The sequence below is a fragment of the Orbicella franksi genome, chromosome 2, assembly GCF_964199315.1.
Source record: "Orbicella franksi chromosome 2, jaOrbFran1.1, whole genome shotgun sequence".
Lineage (NCBI taxonomy): Eukaryota > Metazoa > Cnidaria > Anthozoa > Scleractinia > Merulinidae > Orbicella > Orbicella franksi.
The window spans coordinates 6,334,396-6,358,689 of record NC_138146.1 but is presented as its reverse complement, the minus strand read 5'-3'; the positions used below and the strand labels follow the sequence as shown (position 1 = coordinate 6,358,689).

At 39.4% G+C, this 24,294-nt stretch overlaps 1 protein-coding gene across 1 annotated transcript; it reads left to right on the top strand.

Moving 5' to 3' along the window:
• The first annotated feature begins 389 nt into the window (after positions 1-389).
• On the top strand, positions 390-22,737 carry LOC145477870 (catenin alpha-2-like). The gene is made up of 27 exons (XM_081455729.1): positions 390-628; positions 2,288-2,477; positions 3,201-3,367; positions 3,463-3,582; positions 4,447-4,536; positions 5,203-5,376; positions 5,899-6,102; positions 6,486-6,575; positions 6,836-6,988; positions 7,370-7,462; positions 7,697-7,853; positions 8,657-8,857; positions 9,451-9,554; positions 9,720-9,767; positions 10,144-10,264; positions 11,448-11,714; positions 12,494-12,694; positions 14,126-14,389; positions 15,202-15,408; positions 16,181-16,326; positions 17,795-17,976; positions 18,463-18,511; positions 19,777-19,833; positions 19,932-20,066; positions 20,507-20,599; positions 21,012-21,032; positions 21,115-22,737. The coding sequence occupies exons 1-27, from the start codon at positions 500-502 to the stop codon at positions 21,289-21,291; spliced, it is 3,840 nt and encodes a 1,279-aa protein (XP_081311855.1). The 5' UTR covers positions 390-499; the 3' UTR covers positions 21,292-22,737.
• Positions 22,738-24,294: the final 1,557 nt, after the last annotated feature.

The following is a 24,294-nucleotide window of genomic DNA, read 5'->3' as shown; positions in this document are numbered from 1 at the left end:
GGGGGAATCCTTCAGGTTCTATAAAATTTCTATTATAAAACTGCTGAACTCAGTTTCTTCAAATACAGTTTTAATTATGGTTTGATGAGAAAGCGAAATAACGATATCCGTAAATGTTGGGTAGGCTTAGTTCATTTGATATTACTGTTATTTTTTCCCTTGATCTTGCATTGTTTGCAAATCTGTGGCACTATCTGCCTCATACGACTATTAAATTAGTTAGAAGACTAAAATTGTCGCTTGTTTTCCCTCTCTTAGCAAAATCCCAAAAAAGATCTCACAAGTTTATGAAAGAAGTCAAAGAATGTCTGAGACAAGTCGTTTCTTTGGTGATTGGACGAAAAAAATTTAGGCGTTGCATTCCAGAAGCATAGTCACGTGACCAAAATAATCGATATTTCCTTTTGCAGCTTGGAGAGAAATATTTCCAGCGCATTGCCAGATTTACTGCTTGTGGTAGCCATCTACTGTTCTCATTTGGGGACAAATTTCTGCCACCATGAGTCGAGGTACAACCACAGTGAGCGGTGACATCAAGGTAGAAAAGGGTAAAATGAAATGGGATCCAAAAACATTGGAAATTCGGACGCATTCGGTCGAGAAAACCCTTGAACCTCTTGTTCACCAGGTGAGATTTCGGTGTTGGACACGTCTATCTTGTTATTCAGTCGAGAGTGTTGAACAAAACCCAGGATAATCCGCTCTACTATGTCCTTCAAAGTTTCCAAGGGAGTAGTTTTCTGCAGTTGTTGTTGTCGTTTGCTAGAAGAGAGTGTTCGTGAGTCGCCCGGTCACTTGTCGGTCGAACGCTGAAGATATTTTTACTCTCTGCGCTTTTCTCAGCGTTAGTATTTTATTTAAAACAACGTAAATTAGTTTTGAGAAAAGCAATCGAAGGCCCTTTTCTATAAATACTTGATAATATAATCTTTCAAATTTACTTTTTGGTGGACAGATGTGTTTATTTCATCATTTATGGCGGATAGTCGCTGTCATTGAGTTGACTTCTCAGCTATGTTCACGATCCAGCTTCTAATGCGATTTTTAATTGCAAATTTGAATTTTTAGGGTGTCGACAGGGCATTTGTGGTAAATATTATGTGCTTTACGATCTGTGGCTTAAGCGAATTGGGATGGTATAAGTTGTAAGCCGTTGATAAGCTGTTTACGGCTATGTACAATGTTTTTATCTACCGGTATTTTATTACAAACAGATCTCCGATCACTCTGAGGGTGAGGTCATTTCGTTTGTAGAATAAATCGTAGAAAATATGTAACAACTGATTTATTTGTATTAAATATAAAAAATGTTGTTTCTGGGCTGGTTCTGAATTAGGAAATCGAGCCAAACCTCAACGTCAGTTTTATCAAATTACGTTAGCCCAACCTTTGGTAATATTTGCAATTAGGCTGTCACTAAAGGTTAAATCAAGGATGACTTATCTTTCGTTCTTGCAATTACAAAGACATCATTTTCATCCCATGGGGTAGATATGGCTTCTCAGTTAGATCTAGAAATACTCTATGGAATGTTGTAAAGTAATTGTCAGCTCCTCAAAGCGAAATAGAGGAACACTTCTGTCAGTTACAAGTTTGTTTATTAAACCCTTCAAGCTATGCCTAACAGCTATAGGACAGATCAAGGTCTGATAAAACATTTCCCTGGACTTCATCAGTTCTCAGGGAAAATAGTACAAACAGACTGTGGGAAATATGTGACAACTGTTACACCCCTGTACAAAATTCATTTTTGTGTAATTTAAACTTCTAGTAAGGGCGTTGGTCACTACTGTACTGGGATCAGTTGAACGTGTTTAACTGTACTCTGGGCAGGACTTCAAAAAGCTTGAATTCTAGCTTGCCTTAGAACAAGCAGCTCTCAAAGTTTGCTTTCCTTAGGCAACTCTGAATTACTTTTTTAGTTTTTAGTTGGCAGACAACTTTGCCTGGGCCTTTGCCTATTGGGCAGGTGAGAATGTTAAGTTACTTGTGCGATAGGAAAATCTACTTGTTCCAGACAACTGCACTGCACTTTTTCGAGCTCCGACTGAGGGGTGTCAATTACGGCCGGGAGGCAGACAATCTCAAACTCTTAAGGGAATTGAAAAATAGTTGAAGTAGTCGAAGGTAATTAAAATATATCCAAGAGAAAACGATTTGTGTTGGAAAAATGGGGGTATTCAAGGTAACCGAATTCAAGTTAGTGAAGTTCTACTAGATTGCCATGGAAATCAGGACTTCATTTGTATGTAAGTGTTAATATTACTAAATGCACATCAATTTTCAGGTAACAACCTTGGTTAACCATCCTAAGAAGAAGGGAAGCAAGCTTGGTAAGTCCAAGAATGCACACAAGCTTGCTCAGGACATTGAAGATGCAACAGCACGGCTGATAAAAACTGGAGAGGACATCGCTCAAGAGTTTCCTGAGATCAGAGAAGAAATGTTAGCTGCATGCAAGGATTGTCGCGGTGCAGGTGGGGTTTGTAGCGTAATTTTGAGTGGAGAAACAAACCTTGACTCTATGTTGCATGTATACATTTACTAGTTACGACCTGTGTGCTGTAAGTGCTTATTGCATTATGTACATGCATCCAATTATTGAAGCAAGATTTATGCATTCTGTTCCATATTATGGTTTGATTTTGTTGTTCAATATCACCCCGTTTCCCAACAAATTCAACATATGGCGGAATCCCAATTTTTCTAACCTCCAAGGGAAAGGAAAATTGGTTTAAAAAATTGTTAAGTTCAAGAAATCAGGGGTAAAATTACCATGTTTGACTCTCAGGAAGGGAAAAAATTTTTGGTTCGAGTTATCAAGAGGTTAAAAAAAAAAAATCGAGATTCCACTGTAAATCAAATTTTATTTTCAATTCAGTATAGGATCAGAATGCTAGAGATCTGTCAGTTATTTAATACCATGCTCATAAGACAAGGTTACTGCGCAGAAATATTCTAAAGGTGTCACATGCATGTACAAATCAGTTGTACTGATGTTCCAAAGGTGTCACACACATGTACAAATCAATCAAGGTGTCACATACGCGTACAAATCAATCAAGGTGTCACATACGCGTTTTATCAATCAAGGTGTCACAAATGTGTGCAAATCAGTTAGTTAGGAAATATTTTTACTCCCTCCCAATTGTACAATGTCTATGAATTAAATTTTCTTCTTGATTTTTCTTTTACTGTAGGTGATTCTATGCGTGTAGCAGCCAAAGAGTTTGCAGATGATCCATGTGCCTCAGCCAAGAGGGCCACAATGGTTCGAGCAGCCCGAGCACTGTTATCGTCTGTCACAAGGTTGTTGTGTGTCGCAGACATGGCAGATGTGTACCGGCTTCTGGCTTCTCTGAAATTGGTTAGTTGAACTGTGGTACCATCTGCTTGTATTATACTTTTTGGTGTTTGTGTTTTTTTTTCTTGCATTTAATAAATGAATTACCTTTGTTTTAGGTGGAGAAGAGACTGAAGGAGCTGGAAAAGGCCAGCAATACAGCAGACTTGTTGAACTCCTTTAAAAATCTTGGAAATGACTTGATGGACTTGGCAAAGCTGTCTGGAAAGAGACAAGCTGTGAGTGAACAAAATCTGCTTTTTTTTCTGTAATCATAAATGGTTTTAAACCCAGGAAGAATAACTTCAGAGTTACAAAAAGATGATATCTGGTCAGGTTATCAAAATGTCAGTCACTAGCAACAGTCTTTTCTAACTACAGTTGAACCTCTACCAATTGAGAGATTTGCTGTTTAACCCCCAGCAATAGCTACCTCTCTCCACAATGGCCAGTAAACTCCATCCCCAAGGTGGCTGTTGTTGAGAGGTTCAACTGTTATACATGTAGTTAACTGTCACATAAATGAATACTCTAGTCAGACAAATTTTGTTTAATTATTCAAGGTCCTTTGGCAGGGGTTTCATTAAGGGCTTGGCACCAGACAAATTGACCTGTTGTTCAGGACAATTTTGCCTGGCTGGTTTGACCATCTAGTGGAAAGTTTCCGTACAAAGAAGTTCAGTTCTGTTGTGTCTAAGCGCTGAATAATGAGGCTACTTCGTGAATAAAACGGCCGACTGAACTTTAATGTTTACTAAGCTAAACTTAAGTTATACAATTCCAATAATCCAAACATGCATGCAACTTGACTATTTAAGGTTCTGCTCTGGGACGTGTTACGTAATATATCTTACATAACCATTACACCTAATAAAGTTTCCTATTGTGTAAACCTAATTCATTAACACTATAACAAGTTCTAATAGTATGTCCCAACTGTGAAAACCAATTGTCCTCCCGCTGAAAATGTTAATGAAACCTCTCCTTTGGATAGTTGTAGTTTAAGAACTCACACGGTTACTATTAGAAGCAAGGTGGATAATAGGGACAGAATGTTTCTTCTTTATAGTACTCAAATTCACATGTTGTTTTTGTAAAAATAGGATTTGAAAGACCCGCAGAGAAAAGATGACATGGCTGCTGCCCGAGCCACTCTGAAAGAGTCCAGTAAAATGTTGCTGTCATCATCCAAGGTGAATTTTAAAACATTTGCTATGAACAATAATGTATTGATCATTTATGGTCAACTTTTGTTAAAGGTATTAATTTAAAATTAATAGTATGTGCTATTACTTTTTACAATCAAGACAATCAAAGTAATGTTAGCAGGACCCTTCTGCAATTTGGTACTGCAGAATCAAGTTTGTAGATTCTTCTTGGGTTCTATATGTATGGAAAGATTGTGTGACTAGCCCGGAGAACTTCTGTGTGGGAGGGTAGTCTGTGGCTTGGAGTTAGACCAGTTATTTCGTGGACAAGTTCTTCACACACAGTAAAACAAGTGTGGCATTGTTAAGAATCCTGACTGGTAAAAAGTGTCTAGATGGTTGTGATGTCATGAGACAGACAGTCAGACAGACAGAGAGTCAGTCAGTCAGTCAGTCAGTCAGTCAGTCAGTCAGTCAGTCAGTCAATAACTCAATCAGTCAGTCAGTCAGCCAGTCATTCAGTCAATTAGTCAAACCCAATCATTTAAACTAATTCAAAGGCAAGATAGCAAACAAACAAACAGACATTTGTGTTGTTACAGGGCTTGAGATAGTGATCTCAAAATGTCAAGACACTTGACAAAGCTGCCTCCACTGTACAGTGAAAACTCTCTTATTTTAAATGCCATCTTATCTTTTGTTTATTTTCAGGCATATGTACGTCATCCTGAAGTAACTTCTGCTAAAGCAAACAGAGATTTTGTCATGAAGCAGATGTCAGAAGCAGTGAATGCAATCTCAGGTGCTACTCAGGCCACCGGTGTAAGTGGACCACATCCACTGGAGGCACCGGGGGCGTTAGCGACAGCTTTGGATGACTTTGATGTAAGTATAGATGAAAAGCAAAAGCAAAAATTCCTATAGTTGGTAAATTGTAGTGGAAACCAAACCGGCAAACTTGAAGTAGGAGTTTTTGTGCTGGGCACTAGACAAATTGACAGGCGGTGAGGATGATTTTGCCCACTTGGTTTGACCATCTAGAGGAAAGTTTAATTCTCTAAGGTGAAGTTCAGTTAAAAAAGTTTTGCCTGCCAGTGAAAACCAGTTGCTCTCTTGCTGAAAATGTTAATGAAAACCCCGAAACTTGTACAGAGTGAGTGAGGCCACATGTTGCTTAATGTTGTGATAAATTTACAAAGTTGAATCTGAGGTAAGAAGTTTTAAATCTGCTACAACTAGACTGAGAAATTTAATTCAAATCATAATGAATTTGTATCAAATAGCAGCCTCTTGTGAAACAGTGATCAGCCTAGTTTTACCTTCAGGAATTATTGGTCATGGCTCTGATAACAAACTTCAGACTGTACATGCAGTAGCCAGTAAGATCATTTTTCTTTACTTTTGCAGTCTCAAGTTGCCATGGATCCAACTTCATACTCAGAGAAACGTACCCGTCCCACTTTGGAACAACGCCTTGAGAGTATCATAAGTGGAGCAGCACAGCTAGCTGATTCAATGTCGACGAGAGATGATACCCGTGACAAAATCATTGCCAGTTGCAACGGAGTGCGACAAGCTTTGCAGGATCTACTCTCTGAGTACATGAATCATGTAAGAACCATTATAATAATATTGTACTGTCTGTCACTTGTTCCACTTCCTAGCTTTGATCAGTACGTTTAATTAATACACATGAATGCAACAATGGAGCCTGGTACTTGAAACAATTGGTCTGTTGACACTTAACTTTGCTTACATTGTGAGGATTGAGTCCAAATTTTCTTTTTTCAGTGAGACAAGGAATTACAGATATCAAAACAGATATCAAAACATTTTTCACTTGCCCACATAACCATTACCATAAAAGAAAAAAAATATTTACGTGTACCTTTTTAGTCATCTATTTGTGACACCCAGGGATTGTCTAGTATGGGACAACTTATGATGATCTGCAAAAGCCATCTTGAAATGTTTAACTCTTGCTGTTTTTGCAGGCAACAGGAAAGAAGAAGGCCACGCCTGGTGGATCCTTGGACCAAGCTCTGGAGAGAATGTGTAAAAGAACAAGAGAGCTCAGAGGACAGGTAAGTCAAGTGTTCAAACCTCTTTCATACAGTAGAACTGTACCAGTGTTCTTACCAGGCGATGGCAAAATCCTGGTAAGAACACCAATTGTACCTCATGTGAAGGTTGCTGAAACCTCTTGTATCAATCTTGAGATTAATGCCCTCAGCTTATGAACGTGGTTATGGGTGTCTTCAGTTTATAAGATTAATATTTATTTATAATGAGTTTATTAAATCTTCACATGTATTTACAAGTCTTTATTGGTTTTATTTCTCAGTTACGCCGTGCAGTTGTGGATCACGTATCAGATTCATTTTTGGAGACTACAATGCCGCTAATCATGATGATTGAAGCTGCACAGGCAGGGAATGAGAGAGAAGTGGAAGAATGTGCTAAGTTATTCACAGAGCATGCTGCTAAATTAGAAGAGGTCAGGTTTGGCAATTGAATCCCCTTTGTGATTGTGATTATAGTAGACAAACAAGAAAATGTAAAGGAGGTCTTGTAACTGGAGAGTAGCAGGGAAGGCATGCATTTTGTATAACCGGGAATATAATTTTTTGTCTACACATAGATGGACCTGTAGGAAGGGTGGATAATATCTAAAGGGGGCAAGGGGTGAATATAACTGGAATTTTATATAGTATCATCATGATGTCCTTTTCCCACACAGGGGAAATATATAGGACCCTGCGTTCTTGCCTGGCAAGATTCTCGGTTCTTAGCATGTATACCAACATCCAACCAGCCTTTGAATCTGAACTCTGGGATTTATTGGTATATTAATAGCACCTTTTTTCGGTAACACCAGGTGGCCAATCTCGCTTGCTCAATGTCTGTGAATCCTGAGAAAGTGAAGATGGTGAGGCTGGCAGCCAAACGACTGCAGAATCTGTGTCCTCAGGTAAGAGTGTAGTGTGCTTATTTTAAACTGATTAATTGCCAAAAATGACAAAGATGGTCATAACATTATATTGTGAGTACAGGATTCCAACATGGCCAGTATCACTGTGTCGTGTTCTTAGGCAAGACACTGAACTTTTACAGTGCCACCCTCCACTAAGTATTTGCTACTTAGCTCGTCAAAATCCTTTTATTAATGTAACCCCGATGTTGGTTAATGTATATTGTATTACAGGTCATTAATGCTGCTCGAACTCTTGCTGCCCGCCCACACAGTAAAGTCGCTCGTGAGAACATGGATGTGTTTAAGGAGGCTTGGGAAAAGCAACTTCAGGTCCTGACTGAAGCTGTTGATGATATCACTGGTATTGAGGACTTTCTGGCTACTACAGGTGAATCACCCTGAGTAATATCCATTTATTATTAATAACTAATTTCTCCTTACAAAATCAATACGCAGTCAAGCAGAAAAGAGAAGAGAGAAAAACGAAGTTATTAGCTAAGAAATATTGCCATGGGATTTAACAGTGTGTTTTACATTTGTAATGGTTTAAGAATAATTTCCACCAGACACTGACCCACATCTTGAAACTTTATTATATTGATTTCCACCAATACAGTGAATCCTGAAATGAAGTACAAAACAATCAGACTGTCTTGCAATTGAGCTGGCAAGTTCTAAGATGCAAAAAATTGGGAAATCTTTTATTAGTAAAACTGTTGGTAAAGTTTAGACTTAAAATGCAATTAAAAACATGATGTAATCTTATTGGCCACAGTTAGATGGTTGTCATTTACGCGAGTACAGAGCTCTATAAATGTAAACTTTGATAATTCTTCACTTCTACAGCATATACATATGTGTAATATTACATATTTAAATAGCAGCTTTGAAACAGGTTATGATTTTGGATACACCAGACCAGTGTTTGAATAACACACCTACATGCATCATTGTGCAGTTTGTGTTCTGGGCCAGTTGGTATTCCATTCACTTTTGATCAATCTATCTCACTGTGAATCTACATGTACTGTAAGCTAATAAAAGCATATACTATAAGCTTAGAAAAGGTGTTTAACTTATCCATTCTTAGGGGATAGCATTGGGAAGGACATAGAGAGTAATGAGACCCTGTTATAATGTCCGCTTACAGTGCTGTGCTTTACCAACTGTATCTTCACTTTGTTTCTTCAGAGGCTCATATTTTGGAAGATGTCAACAAGTGTGTCCAAGCTCTTCAAGAGAAAGACCCTGAGAATGTGGACAGGGCTGCTGGACAGATCCGTGGACGCACGGCCAGGCTTGAAGATGTAGTCACTGCTGAAATGGAGAACTACCAACAAGGGCCGTACACTGATAATGTGATGAGGGCGGTCTTGGTTATGCGGAATGAGAGTAAGATATTTTGCAATATGTTTCAGGGTTTCATCCACTGACTTCTCAAACTCATCAATAATTCATCAAGTTTAAACAAAGGAGATCATGACCGTGACGGTGTTATTTTAATTTGCGATTTAATTTCCCAGTTTTCTCCTTAGTTTAAATTTTGATTTAGAAGTTATATCAAACACGAAAAATGGTGTTTGACCACATTTCCAGACACCTTGAAGTTCGTCAAAAATATTCTGTTACGAGTCGTATTTTCAACTCTCTTCTCGGTGTTTGGAAATGTGGTCAAACATGGTATTTCGTGTTAGATATATTACTTGAAATTGAGAATTGTAAAATAATGGTAGTACCCTTGGTTTCATATGCAGACCATAACTCAAAGTAGTAGCACCATATGCCAGTACTGCTCAATAGCTAAACTTTGTTCAACTGCTCAATAGCTAAACTCTCAAGATTTTCTCCACCATTGTCTTGTATGGCATAATAAACAGTAGCACATGAATCAAAGCACTTCCCATTAGCTTTCCTCTGAATGGTCACACCCAGCAATATTGGAATGTGAGTCCATTTTAAGGAATTTTTTGTGATATTCCTTTCAGTTATTCCACATTTTGCTCAGAATGTTGAGCGTTCAGTGACAACACTGGCTAAAGATCCCCATGGAGATGTGGATGAACCACAGTTCATTGATGCTTCTAAGCTGGTAAGCAAAGATGTGTAGTTACAGACTGGCTTGGCAGATAACGTAAACGTCAGTCTTGATAATTCTTGTTATCATGCTCCACCTCATCTAATGATGAATTGTGCGCATCAATTTAGAGTTTTTTTGTAGTTTGGGGACATAGATGTATTGCTTGTTCATTTTCAGGTGTATGAGGGCATCAGAGATATCAGGAAGGCTGTTCTTGCCGGAAAAGTAAGTCCCTATATTAATGTACAGTACTCCCTTGTTATGCAGTTGTTTTTTGTTGGTTTTGTTTGTGATGTGTTTACGTGGGAGTTGTATTCAGCATCAAAGTCCTTGCACTTGTAAACCTAATTCAAGGTTTTAAAAGTCCTTGAAGAGTGAATTTAGTGCTTAAAAGTCATTGGAATTTGTTGTTCATCATTGATTGAAATTATTAATGTGTATCTCTACTTAACTGCCAGCAAAATGTTTCCAAAATTGGTAGACCATCTAATAACACAATGAGAGAAGTCAATTTCTGATTGTTTATTTATGGTACAGAGATTAACTAGTGATACGTATGCCACTGGCATTGTCTTCACCTAGTACCTAATTGTTTTCACAGAGAGAAAGTGGCGCAGGTGTTGGTGAGGAGATAGAACTGGAGGATGCAGCTGCAGAGCTTTTTGCTGAGGCACAGGTCCGTGCTAGAGAACAAGCTGCTTATGAACAACTGAAAGCTAGTGGTATGTATCTCCATTGTGCTGTCCAGTAGAGGATAATTACTTATAAGTCTAACCTCATAACTATATCCTTTCTCTCTATTTGGGGACATTCGTGCCCAAAATGTTCCCACCTATAGATTTTTTAAAAACTTATCATGAAGTAAGGCAAAGATCAACTTTTGCCAAAATGTCAAAAATAATGTGGGCACGTTGAAGACCATGCGTTTTTAAGAGGTTTTAAGGTGATATTAGGTTACAATTATTGGACATAAAAAAGTTAAATCAGAGAACTTTAGATCAGGTACATGTAAACGTACTCAGTTCAATCCAACTAAGTATATCAAGTAAACTTTTGGAGCTGATGTCTTTCCTTGAGGTTGAATAGGCCTAGAAAAAGAATAAAAATTAGCCTTGCCCATCCACATTCATAGAATACATCATTCACATGAGAGCAGAAAAAAATGGATAAAATCGGGAAAGGAATTGATCCACAGAGAGAAAAATGAGGGTTACCGTGCAGCCAAGAGAGTAAATTGCAAGCGAAGATAGCGCACCCACTTAGGGTTAGGCTAATCAGAATGAAGTTATTTTCTCAGTCATGTAGTAATTGTTGTAAGTTGGTGTGAGAGCAAAGCTGTTGATATCTATTTAACAAATTGACGTCAGTTTTTTATGCGTCTGTCCTCTTATTGATGATAAATTGCGTTGTAACACTCTCAAAGTGGCTGTGGAAGCACGAGCCAAAGGCGAGTGGTTCCGTAGTAAACTTTGACAATGTTATGACGCAATTAGCATCAATAAGAGGACAGTCGCATAAAAAAACTGACACCAATTTGTTTTTTACAATAACAAGACCCCAAAATGGTCAAATGCTGGTAATAAATAAGGGGAAAAGACGCTGTAAACTTGCCGTAAACAAAGATAAGTGAATTTTATTCAAAATGACGCGAATATTGTCATTAGCTTTTCTCGCTTTTTGATTGGCTTCCTAAAAAAGTCCATAAAATCTCATTGGTTAAAAAGTTGACAGTTTGACGGCTGAAAGTTAAATTTGAAAGCTTGTATAAATTAAAATTTTATTCGTGTGCACTCTTATTGATGATAAAAATGAGCCAATCAGCGCGCGAGAAATTAGACAGTTACTGTAAAATTGTGTCTCATAGTATTCCCCTTTAACACTAAGTCTTACTGTGACAATTTTCAGGTAGACTGCAGTTTGAAGTGCGTGCCGAGGGAGGTGAAGACGAAGGGGGAATGGGTGTAGCCTCCATAAAGGTAAATGGCGTGGAACACTGTCCCAAGAAGCCTGGCCACAATATTGTTGTGCTTGATCCAATTGGTGATGTCTACGCGGCCAGAAATTTCAACACCAATTCTGGCGAGGGTGCAGCCATGGGACAGTTCTTAGATGAGCTCCCTGAGGATCACGTTGTTCTTGTGGCGACTCAAGGACTCACCAGCAGAGAACAAGGTAAGTCACTGAACTGTTGGAAATCATAGGTATGCAGTGCGTGCAAAGCTTCACTAACGGGCACCTCTCGACAACGCTCACTTTCTTTGGTACTGGTGAACACCGTTTGTTCTATGCTGTCGCTCGCGTATTATCAAACATAATTCGAGTTATCGAGGGTAAAATTGTACAGAAAATGACCCGAAGAGAAACACAATAGCCTCTGCACAGGCTCCCAGTGAGGACAGAAACACCGGGAGCTTGTTCGCAGGCTAAAACAAACATTGCTTCAAGTTATCGAAGGTTCGAATTACCGAGGGTTAAATTACAGTACATGTACGATGGAAATCCAAGGAAAATTGATTTTGGTTTGATTTAGTACGAGGCTCGAGTTAGTGAGTGTTCAAGTTATAGGGAGTAGGCTGTACTTACACTTTTGTCAAAAGACAAAAGAAAAATGATTAAGGCTGTGACACGTAGTAACTCTTCTACGTATGACAGCCTGAGTAGTATAAGTTGAATCATTAAACAAGATACCTGTATTTTCGTCGTAACAATCTTGCAGAGGTTTGTATGGTTGTGTTGAAAGACTTAATGAAGATTCAAGGCAGTTTCAATGGAACCCTATTTACATTGAACATCTCATGCCAACATGTTGCTGAGGTATTTAAGGACTAAAGCGGTATTGTGGTGGTAACAACGATGCTTTGTTAGCAAGTTTGTGCAAAGAAGGATTCATGCATTACCCAAACAAACAGTTGTTGTATGTGATCTTGACCAAACTGGATTAAATTTTTTAGGTAACAATGTTGCTACGGCTGCCCCAGCACTGGAGCGCCTTGGAGCCCAAGGACCATTTGATCCTGGTTATCACGGATCCTACGCATTCTCCGGCTGTACTGGCCCTGCGCCACGATTTTACACCAAAGCAGAAATTCGGCCCAGGTACCATGGACCTGCGATTGTGGCGCAGCTCATTCCTACTCCAGCTGCTCAGAAAGGTTTGTGTGTTTTCAATTAAATTAAGTAGTGTATCAAACAGGAGAAGGCGTACTTTATCACATTTCCAAGCAACGAGAAGAGAGTTGAAAATACGACGCGCAGAGGAGTACTTTTGAGGAAGTTCGAGGTGTTTGGAAATGTGGTCCAACACTGTCTTGAATGTTTGATATATTTTCTCAATTAAAACTACATTAAGGAGAAAACAGAGAAATAAAATCGTAAAAATCTATGCTGATTATGATCAGATATCCAAGCACGGTCACGGTCATGGTTACAAACTGGATGAATTATTGATGAATTTGAGAATACAGCATTTATCTCTGTTGCAATGATCGCTTGCTCTTCATAGATTGGATTACACGGTGCTCAAGAATCTGTTTTGAAAGATGTTGAAACCAAGCTTGACGTTTTTCAAAACTGTAAAGAGGGAACTAGGACCGAAATTCACTGAATTTCAAGTTGTATGCAATGCTCTTGGAGACCTCAGCAATTGCATGTGATCACACCAAACCGAGAAATACCATTGTGGCTAATTTTGGGGCAGCGACAAAATTGAACTGAGAGGAAACAATTGTTCTTGTTGTTTCAACACCTTCTCAGTACTGTAACTGTTTCACTGCTTGTAATCTGTTTTAGCCGGCATGAATGTATAGAGATATGAAGTTTTGTCTCATAACATTTGTGTCCATAGACTCACATCAGTTCAACATTGTGTTAATACGTAATATATCGAACACGAAATGAGCTCATTTCTAAACACCGAAAAGAGAGTTGAGAATACGACGTGTAGTGGAGTATTTTTAACGTAACTCCAGGCGTTTGGAAATGTTGTCAAACACTGTTTTGAGTATTTGATATATCTTCGAAACTACACCCCCCTCTCCGGGAGGGGGGGGGGCGCTATAGGTATGTGCGGCACCAAAGGGTAGGGTTTTTCATCTGTTTTGGTCATAAATAGGGTATGGTTTTTGCACTCTAGTGTTGATATAGGTATGTTTTTTGAGAAGAAGCTACATTTTTATCATTATCTATCAGGCCATCAACAAAAGCCCTTCACAAATTATGTTTAGGCAATTTAACATCTCTTTGAACTAGGGAAGTAATTATAAGGCAGGCCTAAAACAGGGTATTGATTTAAGCGCCAGGTCATAGATAGTGTATCAAATTTTTGGTCAGATTTTGGTCATAAATAGGGTAAGGATTTTGAGAAGCAGGCTGCACACCCCCACCCCACCCCATTTGTCTGGGAGTACCCCCTCGGACTGAAGTTAAGGAGAAAACTGAGAAATAGAATCTTTAAAGAAATCTTTGCTAATTAAGATCAGATATCCAAACACCGTCACGGTCGTGATTTCCTTTGTTTAAACTTGATGAATTATTAATAAGTTTGAGAATGTGTTATAATAATTGGTACGTTTTAATTTCTCCAGGAGTGGTTAAAGTCGCTATTGTTGCTGAGGGTGAAGACGATCCTAAGGGAACAGGCCGAACATCAATCAAAGTTAATGGAATCGAGAGATCACCCATGCAGCGGGGACATAATATGGTCGTTCTGGACAGTGATAGAAACTTTATAATGGCGGCGAATTTTGACACAGCGGATCCTTCTAAGGGGGAGGGTGTTAAGATGGCGAAGTTCTTACAACAACTTCCCCAGGAGAGGATAGTGCTCATCGGTACCCAGGGGACCACTGGTAAGTATCTGTGAGCAAGTTCATGAAATTCTACGTCTGTTTAACAAATTGACGTCACTTTTCCATGCGCCTGTCCTGTTACTGATCACAAGTTTGGTCATAACATTGTCAAAGAAGCTGATCTGCAGACTACCGATACTTTGACAATGCTATAACGAAATATATCACCAACAATGAGACTGACATATAAAAAGCTGGCACCAATAAGTTTTTTAACAAAAACACAAACCTACAGTATCAAGCATAGTCTTCCACTAGTGTGAAAGTAGAAGAATTTGAATAATTTATTTCTTTTAACGAAAACAGTGCCCTAATGCACGGCGTCATAAGCTTGGAGTCATTCATACAATAACTCAAAAATAAAATGCAGGAAAGTTATTTTTGTAGCGTACCTTTATTTCATTAGTAATTGATACCGAGATCAGTCCATTTGTAGATCACTTTGCGCATGGCCACTGAGCAGTGGAAAATAAAATAGAAACTTTATATCCAGTCTGAATTGAAATTCATCTTCAACTATTTTGGTGGTTTTCTCTTGCATGCAGCTTGTCTCTTATTCTCGAGAAATAACAACGCTAGACTGCTAGCAATTTCGCGAAATTTCAAGATCGCGCGGGATTTCGTCCGTGTGTCTGTACTCTTATTGATATAGGAAATTGTCTAATGTACGTGCGAGAAATTATACTGCATTTTGTCCTGCGAGATGTGATTCCTATTAAGTTGTCATCAGATTTTGCTACTGATCAGGAAATATGAGTTTTATAGGGTTGCTGTGTGGCAACTCTCACAGCAGGTCAATTTTTTTTCAATAGGCACCTCGGTGAACGATGCAAAGGAGGCGCTTTATGACGTAGGTGCAACAGGAAATGTTCACCCTGGGTTCCATGGTTCATGGGCCTTCGTCGGCTACACAGGCCCTGAACAAGTTAAATGGGCCAAGACTGTAAGCGCACCACGACACAAGGGACCTGCTGTTATCGAGGAGATGATAACCAGCCCGTCAGCAGAGGCTGAACAAAGTAAGATATTTACCAGAGTTTGGTGTAGAGGTTGAAATAAGTAAGATATTTACCAATTTAGTTTTGCTGCGTTCAGCAACAGAGGCAGGGATAAGTTTAGCACTAATCATCTAAAATAAGTGAGATATTCACCAGAGTACACTGTAGAGACTGAAAAAGGTGAGGTTTTAATTTATCAGTTTGAATAGTAATAACCCAGCAAAGGCTGAAATAAGTAAGATAGTTACCAGTCCAGTTTTACAACGTTCAACAACAAAGGTGGACAGAAGTGCAGCAGAAATCATCTAAAACAAGCGAGATATTTACCAGAGTACAGTGTAGAGGCTGACACAAGTGAGATATTTACTAACTTAGTAGTAACCCAGCACAGGCTGAAATAAGTAAGATATCTGCCAGTTCGGTATTAACGCGATCAGCAATAGAGGCAGAGACAACAACAGGAAAGGTTTACCGTAAATATGTTGCAAGAAGATACTTATTAGAGTATACTAGGGGTTATTTCACGAGGTTGAGCAAAATATCGTGATTTGTCAGTGGTCTCGCAGATCAATTGTTTGCCAGGGAGCGTTCTGCCATTTTCACACATTTTTCACACATTTTGAGCAAAACACCAGTTGACGGTATTTCTTAATTGTAGGCAGTTATTTGCAGGCCACGTTATGGGCTCTCGGCCAATAAAAAGGAAGGAAAACTGAAATGCATCGAACGATGAAAGTATTTTTTGTTAAGACATTTTTTTTCTCTATCTTTTTGTTTTTTTGATTTCGCGCAGGCGCCATGAATGCGACAGAGTCTGAGTATGAACCAGTGTCAGATTATGAATTGGAGGGAGCTGTGTCTGATTATGAAGCGCGCTCTGAGTTTGATGATACTGACGATTGGGAAAAGGACAAGAGTATGTCCAAGAGAAGTGCCCGGGTATGATTACACAACATACTTATTAATTAATTCTATGTATGTCTGGATTTGTGAAAACAGTGCTAAAGAAATCGCGTCCTGCTCAAGCGTTTTAATCTTGCCAGAGAAATTAGACGATATAAAAATTAAAGGAATGGGGGCCTATTTTTCTCCACTTTCTTATTTTCCTCTTCCTACTCCATCGCTTGGAGTGATTTTAAGGCCTTTGGGATCTGAGAAATCAACGTGCATACGGTTTATTTGGTGCAAAGTATTGACACGGTTTTTATAAATCCTGTCATATATTTGTTATAGCTATTTGCAGATTTTTCAAGTGGCAGGTCGAAAACAAAAATATATAAGTCCCCTGTGAGGCCTAAGAGTGTACCTACATGATGTAACCCAACCCAATTTTAAACTTAAACTCGAATCCAACTCACAAACGAATTACTCTTAATCTCTGGTCTCAGGGGAATAGATTCATTTGTCTAAGGCAGCGTCCATATGGGCGAATCTTTGCTGACGTCATTGTTTACATTTTTCCTCATTAACATACGACTTTGCGCATAGAAGGCATCATGCTAGACACGATTTTACTTGAAAACTTAAAGAGCTTGTGAAATTTAGTGTGTGGTGAAATTTTTGGCTCTTTGGGTGTAATATTCGAGGAGAAATTGGCTTTCAAAAACATCAAAATTTCTGTGTGGCAAAAGCGCTAATGAGCTCATACATTCTTTGTAAAATTTTGAGCTTTTAAACCCTCGTCGCACAAAAAGTATTCAATACATCGCGCTCAAATTCCCTGGAACAGTTAATCGTGCTGTGCCCTTTCAATATTCAGTATTAATCTCTTTGTAGCTCCATCAGAAACTGTTTCGCTTATGGTAATGAGGCAAATATTGTAAACAAAGATTCTCCTATTACGCCGGAGAATTTTGAAAACGCAGCTTTATTTGTACGGTTTGGCCTACCGTCCACACTAATCCGTCACGGAAACGGAGCTTTTTGAAAACGCTCTTCAAACCGGTGGAATTTGGAAACACCGGCTTTGCGTTTTAGTGTGGACGGGAAATATTTTGAAAACGGAACTTTTCGAAAACAATGGCGTCACGACAATCATGATTGCCCTGACCGAGTTTTCCTGAAACACAAATACAAAATGACCGGTGATTGCTGCGTTTTTAACTTCCCCCGGCGTCGTGTGGGCGGAAAACATTTGATGCGTTTCAGAGTGAAACCTTCGTTTTCAAATTCCTACGGTATAGTCTGGACGGGACTTGAGATTTTTGATGTTTTCCGGAATTGGGGAAAAAGCCTGTTTCCAAATGAAACATTTATTTAAAGTTCTCCTGTATGCCTGTAGTTTAGTGTATAGTAACAATAAACGAAAGATAGGTGCTTTTGTTTATTGTAAATCTTTCCTTCAAACCTCTGGAGTTCCATCCGAGACTTACGCGGATTAATTGATCACATTTTCCTTTGTCTCCAGTCCCTGATGAGAGCTTTGCCAGCGGAAGAGAAGGCCAAGATTGAACAGCTGACCGAGGGTCTGAAACTGGAGAAGAAGAAACTGGAACGAGAGTTGACCAAATGGGATGAGAGTGGAAACGATATCATTATCTTGGCCAAAAAGATGTGCATGATGATGATGGAAATGTCTGATTTCACAAGGTATAAATCACAATGTTTTTCCGTTTCGAGAAAATTGGTGGGCAAGTGAGAAAAACGTTGCCTTAAGGTTACCGTATACCTTTAGAGGTGTCTCGTGTCCAAGCGATTTAGCGCGTTCGGTTCAGCTCTAGATATCTAAACCCCTGTATCAAATTAAAGCTCAAAAAGCTGGCTTTCAAACTACACCGAGAAATTTCAAATAAAATGAATTGTGGAATTTTTCACAACCTCTAATGCGAACGTCCGAATCACCGTTTCGCCACCCCCCCCCCCCCCCCCCGCCCCTGCCCCTAACCCTTGCATGTAGATTCTGCAGTCATAAACTACCGTCATGATTAGGTTGTGCTGTTTGCTGCTCCAGACTAGCAATGAAGTTGCCGATTTGTTGGTTGTTCTAGTTTTGTTGAGGTGTTTTAATGTTTTTGGTATGTCATGTTGATGAGAAATTTTCTGATTTTCTTGTCTAACCTGTTATTCTAATCACAGGGGTACCGGACCATTGAAAACCACCATGGATGTCATTGATGCTGCCAAGGTAGAGTATAACTTCACACCTCATGGCTGATGATGAGGGAAGCAGCTGTTAGTTTTTTTTTTTCTCAAGAATTGCGATGTTCCTTAAGAAACATCGCCGATTCGCAGAGGTTTTGAACCAGCGACGGAGATTTCAAGCAAACGACGTCTCCGTTAAATACATAGATTTCGTCACAATTGACTGTCAACTATGCCACATGTAATTGTGATGTATTCCTTGAAACATTGTACAATGAAGACGTGATGGTAAATTCGAATGCAGCCATAGCACTACTGGAAAAAAGACCTGAAAAAATTTTCAGACTTTGAACGGGATTCGAACCCACGACCTTTGCGGATACCGGTGCAATGCTCTACCAACTGAGCTATCAAAGCTACACGAGAGCGGTCGTGTATGGGTTGGCCTGCTACTGTTGGACATCTATTACTAAGGAATTTACATACTTGAGCTGAGTATTACGTCCACTGAACATAAAGGGCCAACCCACACACCACCGCTCTCACGTGGCTTTGATAGCTCAGTTGGGAGAGCTTTGCACCGGTATCGCAAAGGTCGTGGATTCGAATCCCGTTCTAAGCCTGAAAATTTTTTCAGGTCTTTTTCCAGTAGTGTTATGGCTGCATTCGCATCTATCATCACGTCTTCGTTTAAACTGCACCTAACCCCAAATTTTTTTCGCTAAAACGAATCTACATGTTATTCGAAATACTTCTGAGAAAAATTTTTGGATTCGGTTAAATGCTCGATTTTCTGTGCCCCGACGAAATCTCGAAAATAGCCCCAAAACACCGCCATTTTGTTTCACGACCGAGTTTGAGGAGAATGGGTCCAGCGGCTGTTGTGACGTCTACCCAGGAAGATCGAATATCTCACGTCCTCTCATTTCCTTTAGGATGGTGCAATACACATTCGAAAAGTGCGCAGAAATGCCTTCCAGAAGCGCTATCGGCTGTTGCAGCAATATTCCAGATCTAAAAAAAGATATATTGTACAATTTACTAGCGATGATCGGTCAATGGTACAATTAAGACATAACGATGGTTGATTTTGTCGAACCGAAACAAGCTACTGTTGGACATCTATTACTATGGATTGTACAATGAAACAACTTTTAAATTCGGTCTTTGTGATATCCAGACTATCAGTCGCCTTCGGCTTATAGCAGCTAATTTGACCCTTATTATTCTTGATGTCGCAGAAAACTCGTACGTTAATTTTCCAAAATATGACGTTGTCTGACTGATAATGTCTCTTCTTTATTGCAGAGAATTGCTAAAGCTGGAAGAAAGATGAATGAAAAAGCTACGGAAATAGCACGGAGGGTAAGTTCTTACTAATGTTTTGGCTTTATTTTATGGTGATAATGATAGAAAGGTAATATTGATGACTTCAAAATGTTTTTTTGTTTGTATTTTGCCAGTGTCCCGACTCAAGTTCCAAGAATGACTTGATAGCGTACATACAGCGCATAGCACTGTATTCTCATCAGCTGACCATCACAGCTAGAGTGAAGGCCGATGTGCAGATGATCAGTGGAGAGCTTGTCGTGTCTGGGGTAATTTTCTCTTTGATCGAAGTCATACCGATGTTCTTGTTGGTGAATCTTGGTAATGCTGCTGTGCAATGTTCTGGCGGTTTCCTCTTGCAAAGTCAATTAAAATTTCTCCCTCAAGTGTCCAACTTCCGTTAGAGTTTTGGTCATTTTGCCACGTCTGTTTCGAAGAGTAAGAAATAATTTGCCCTTTGGTCGACTGTTTATGAAGAGACTGCGAGAAATTAGCGACAGGTTGAGGTCTCATCGCTGGACTGAAAACCGCGCTTCAAAATTCCAATTTGTTGCTCAAGTTATGGAATATGTTGCAGAATTTAAAGCGCGGTTCCCAGTTTGGCGATGTGAACTGAACCTGTCGCTAATTCATACACGGGAAGCCTCAATTAAAATAAAATCCTGTAAACGTGAAAATTCAATGCTGATTTGTTTTCGTTTCCCTCTAGTTGGACAGTGCCACATCTCTAATCACAGCTGCCAAGAATCTTATGAATGCTGTCATCTCCACAGTCAAGGCATCTTATGTTGCTAACACCAAGGTACTTCTCTAGACTTTACTATTGTCGCGTGGGATGAGTCACAGTATCAACTAGGAGACTGTTAAAGACCTTTACTCCAGGGGGCGCTGTGGGGGAAGGGGGTTCTGTGGCTTATTACTCTCGACCCGGGGCAAGACAGACTAGCATTCATTTAGGGGAAGTGGCGATTTATGTAGTTGCTTCGTACTGTAGAATCGTTAGTCAAATCGCTAGCAGTGTGCCCTATTGGCCCTTATGCATGCAGATCTACTTTTGAGGTCTATATCACTGATTTGGACCGACCTCTCCCCCCCTACCCCCTTAATTCACCCCAACCAGTTGTGGTTGTTCCTCATTGACACACGAAAAACGGTTTGGTTATTTCATGAGTTTGCTGTCGTTAAATTACGTTTTTTTTTTTTTTCATCTGCAGCACAAGTCAGGAGAAGCGAGGGTAAGATTTCTAATTGAATTTTGATTTTTTTTTCCTTTTTGCCTTAGTAACTAACATACCTTTCTTCTTTCGTAAAATCCAGACTTCCAGTGTCACATGGCGCATGCGTGCACCTGAGAAGAAACCCCTGGTTAACCTTGATAAAGATGACCGCATACCGCAAGTACAGCGGGCCGAGAAAGTGAAGCAAGAGTCTCCGATACAAGCTCTGTCGGAATTCGACACTTCGGAGATAAAACGACAGCCCGACTTCTACTAGTCGGGAAATTTTCCTGGTCGGGCGAATAGCAGCAAAAGTAGTTTGAACCCTTTCTGCAACGTTGAAGAATTGTTCAGCAAACCTGCTGGAAGTGAATGAGTGAATTTGAAGTCGGATGACTGTAGAAGCCCTTGCTGCACCCAACTTTAGAGCTGAAGTTTTTCTGTAGCTAGTCTTTCTGAGCTTCGAAGATTATTTCCAACAGGATTAGTCCCTCGTATTTCTGTTAACTTTTTATAATGATATGTTGTAGGTATAGTAGGTTTTTAGTATTTGAGCCCAGATGATCTTATGGACAAGGGTGAGTTGAATCCCAGATTCTCCTTAGAATGGTTGTATAAAATGTGTTAGAAACAGCAGGGAGAATTTGTCCATGCTGCTTTAAAGATATGGAATTTGCACAGCTGAATGTTTGTGAAGCTCAGCATAGTTGTAAATATGTTAGGCGGTCTAAGGTCGGTGCTGATTGTATGTTTTATGTTATTTTTAGCTTATTTAACAGACCAGTCGGTTCACAGCGGTGGCCAAACACAAAAATGCACCCGCACTTAGGGTTTTCGAAGCCTCCAAAATTGTAAGAGTTTGAAGCGAGAATGCTCAAGACTTTTGCAGGGAAAATGTTCCAAAAATACGATGGCCAATTAACTTGGCGGACAGCGATTACTAAATTCTACGTATTTGCCGCGTATCAAGTCTAACCTTTCAATGACTGTCTTAACTTTTGGCTGAAGAGTAAGAAGAATTTCCAAAATTTGAGCCGTTTACAAGCGGCAGTTTTGGCGGGAGCTTTTTGGGCACAGTGCGTTTCGGAGTAGCTCGTGAGCGCTCGCAATAGTTTTTGATTGGCTATTAGCATTCGGAAACTCGTCGAAGGTTTGCCAAGGGCGGCGCTTTTTCCTCCGACTAACACTCGTCTGTACGATCATAGCGTAGCAATTAGTAACCCCTTGGGGTGGTGGAGTGGCTCCTGATTGACAGTAACGGGGATGTGAAGCCTTAAGGTTCCAGAATTTTGTACGACGAGCATGTTTCTTCCCCATTACCCCGTCCCTCAGGGATACGGGTTCTAGCGCTGAAAACAAGTTAGACTGGTTATTTGTAGCTACAAAGTCGAGACAAGTGGCATAAATGAAGGTAGTATTTTTGTAACTAGGTAGTGTGATTATTAGAATTGCATGCAATGTCTTCACTTTAAAAAAAAGAGAGAACACTGAAGTTTAACGTTGTTCTGTAGGAAAGTATGTGGCGAATGACAGAAAGGTGTAACTGGATTAGAGAAGTTTAATCCCTATAGAAAGGTTTTAGTCCAAAATTGAAGAAACATTTCCTGTGTCGATCTTGAAACAGCTTTGAGTCGATTTGTAGTTAAGCGAAACTTTGAAAACGTGTTTGTACAATACGAAGTGACTGCAACATGATTGTCAGCAATAAAGTGTGATCTGAAAACATTTGTTTATTAGTTTTGCTAGCTTTTATAACACAATAAACGTACTTCAACGCATTGACATTCTAAACTAGTAACAGTTATATATCAAATAATTCATATTATGCCTTGAGACTCAACTAACTTGCTTAATCGTCGCAAACACGTCATTTTGCATGGAATTTTGAAGCCGAATGCATGCATTCAATACAACAGTGACACAGAATTTGTGGATATTCGAACCTTGGCGTTCAATATATTTTTTTGCACTCTAGTTTTCCCACGAAAGTACTTTAGTTTAGGTAAGGGAAGGTTTGAAGGTGTACATCTATAGGCGAATCTTTGCTGACGTCATTGTTTACATTTTTCCTCATTAACATACGACTTTGCGCATAGAAGGCATCATGCTTGACACGATTTTACTACAAAAACTTAAAGAGCTTGTGAAACTTAGTAAGTGGTGAAATGTTTGGCTCTTTAGGTGTAATATTCGGGGCGAAGTTGTCTTCCAAAAACATCAAAATTTCTGTGTGGCAAAAGCGCTAATGAGCTCATACATCCTTTGTAAAATTTTGAACTTTTAAACCAGCGTCGCACAAAAAGTATTCAATACATCGCGTTCAAACTCCTTGGGACAGTTAATCATGCTGTGCCCTTTCAATATTCAGTATTAATCTCTTTGTAGCTTCATCAGAAACTGTATCGCCTATGGTAACGAGGCAAATATTGTAAACAAAGATTCCCCTATACTAGAAGAAGTGGAGGAAAGACTGATCTGGTGACATTGCGACTTGTTTTAAGCCCGATTTCCCTGGATTGAGTTCATGAGTTCTCGATTTACATAATGCGTGATACCAGACGTTTTCAGAAAGAGAGAAACTGTAACACAGTAAACAGATCTTCCTTTTAAACTAATTCTCTCTTTCGAGGGAGACGTCCAAAATTCGACCCGAGAAAATCCGTATTGATGAAGTGTTTGACTAGTTGAACTGGTTCAATTTTCGTTTAGAGCGGTTTTCAATTGTAATCACTCCGGCCAATTACAAAGGACACAGACAATACAGTGAACCAATCAAAACTTAAGGTGACGCGCGAAGCGCGGGAAAACGAATGCGAACAAGTCAATTACTTTTTTACGATAACTGCCGAAATTCTCGCGCGCTCATTGGCTAATTTTCATTGTCAATAAGCGGACAGACATACGAATTTATAAATTATGGAACGCATCAGCGAGCGAGAGCGGACATATGACAATTTGTCATCGTAAAAAACAAATTGACGTCAGTGTTTCATGCGTCTGTCCTGTTAATGACAACGAATTTCGTCATAACATTGTCAAAGTAGTCTGCGGATCCACTCGGCTATCGCCTCATGGATCCACAGCTACTTTGACAATGTTATGACGAAATTCATGATCAATAACAGGACAGATGCATGAAAAACTGACGTCAATTTGTTAATTCGACACTCAAATGAAAACCACACGATTAATTACGCTCCAACTAACAACACCAAACAGAATCCAATAGGGTCGAATTTCCGATAGACCATTCCCAGCCCTCTATTTTCTCGTATTTTTA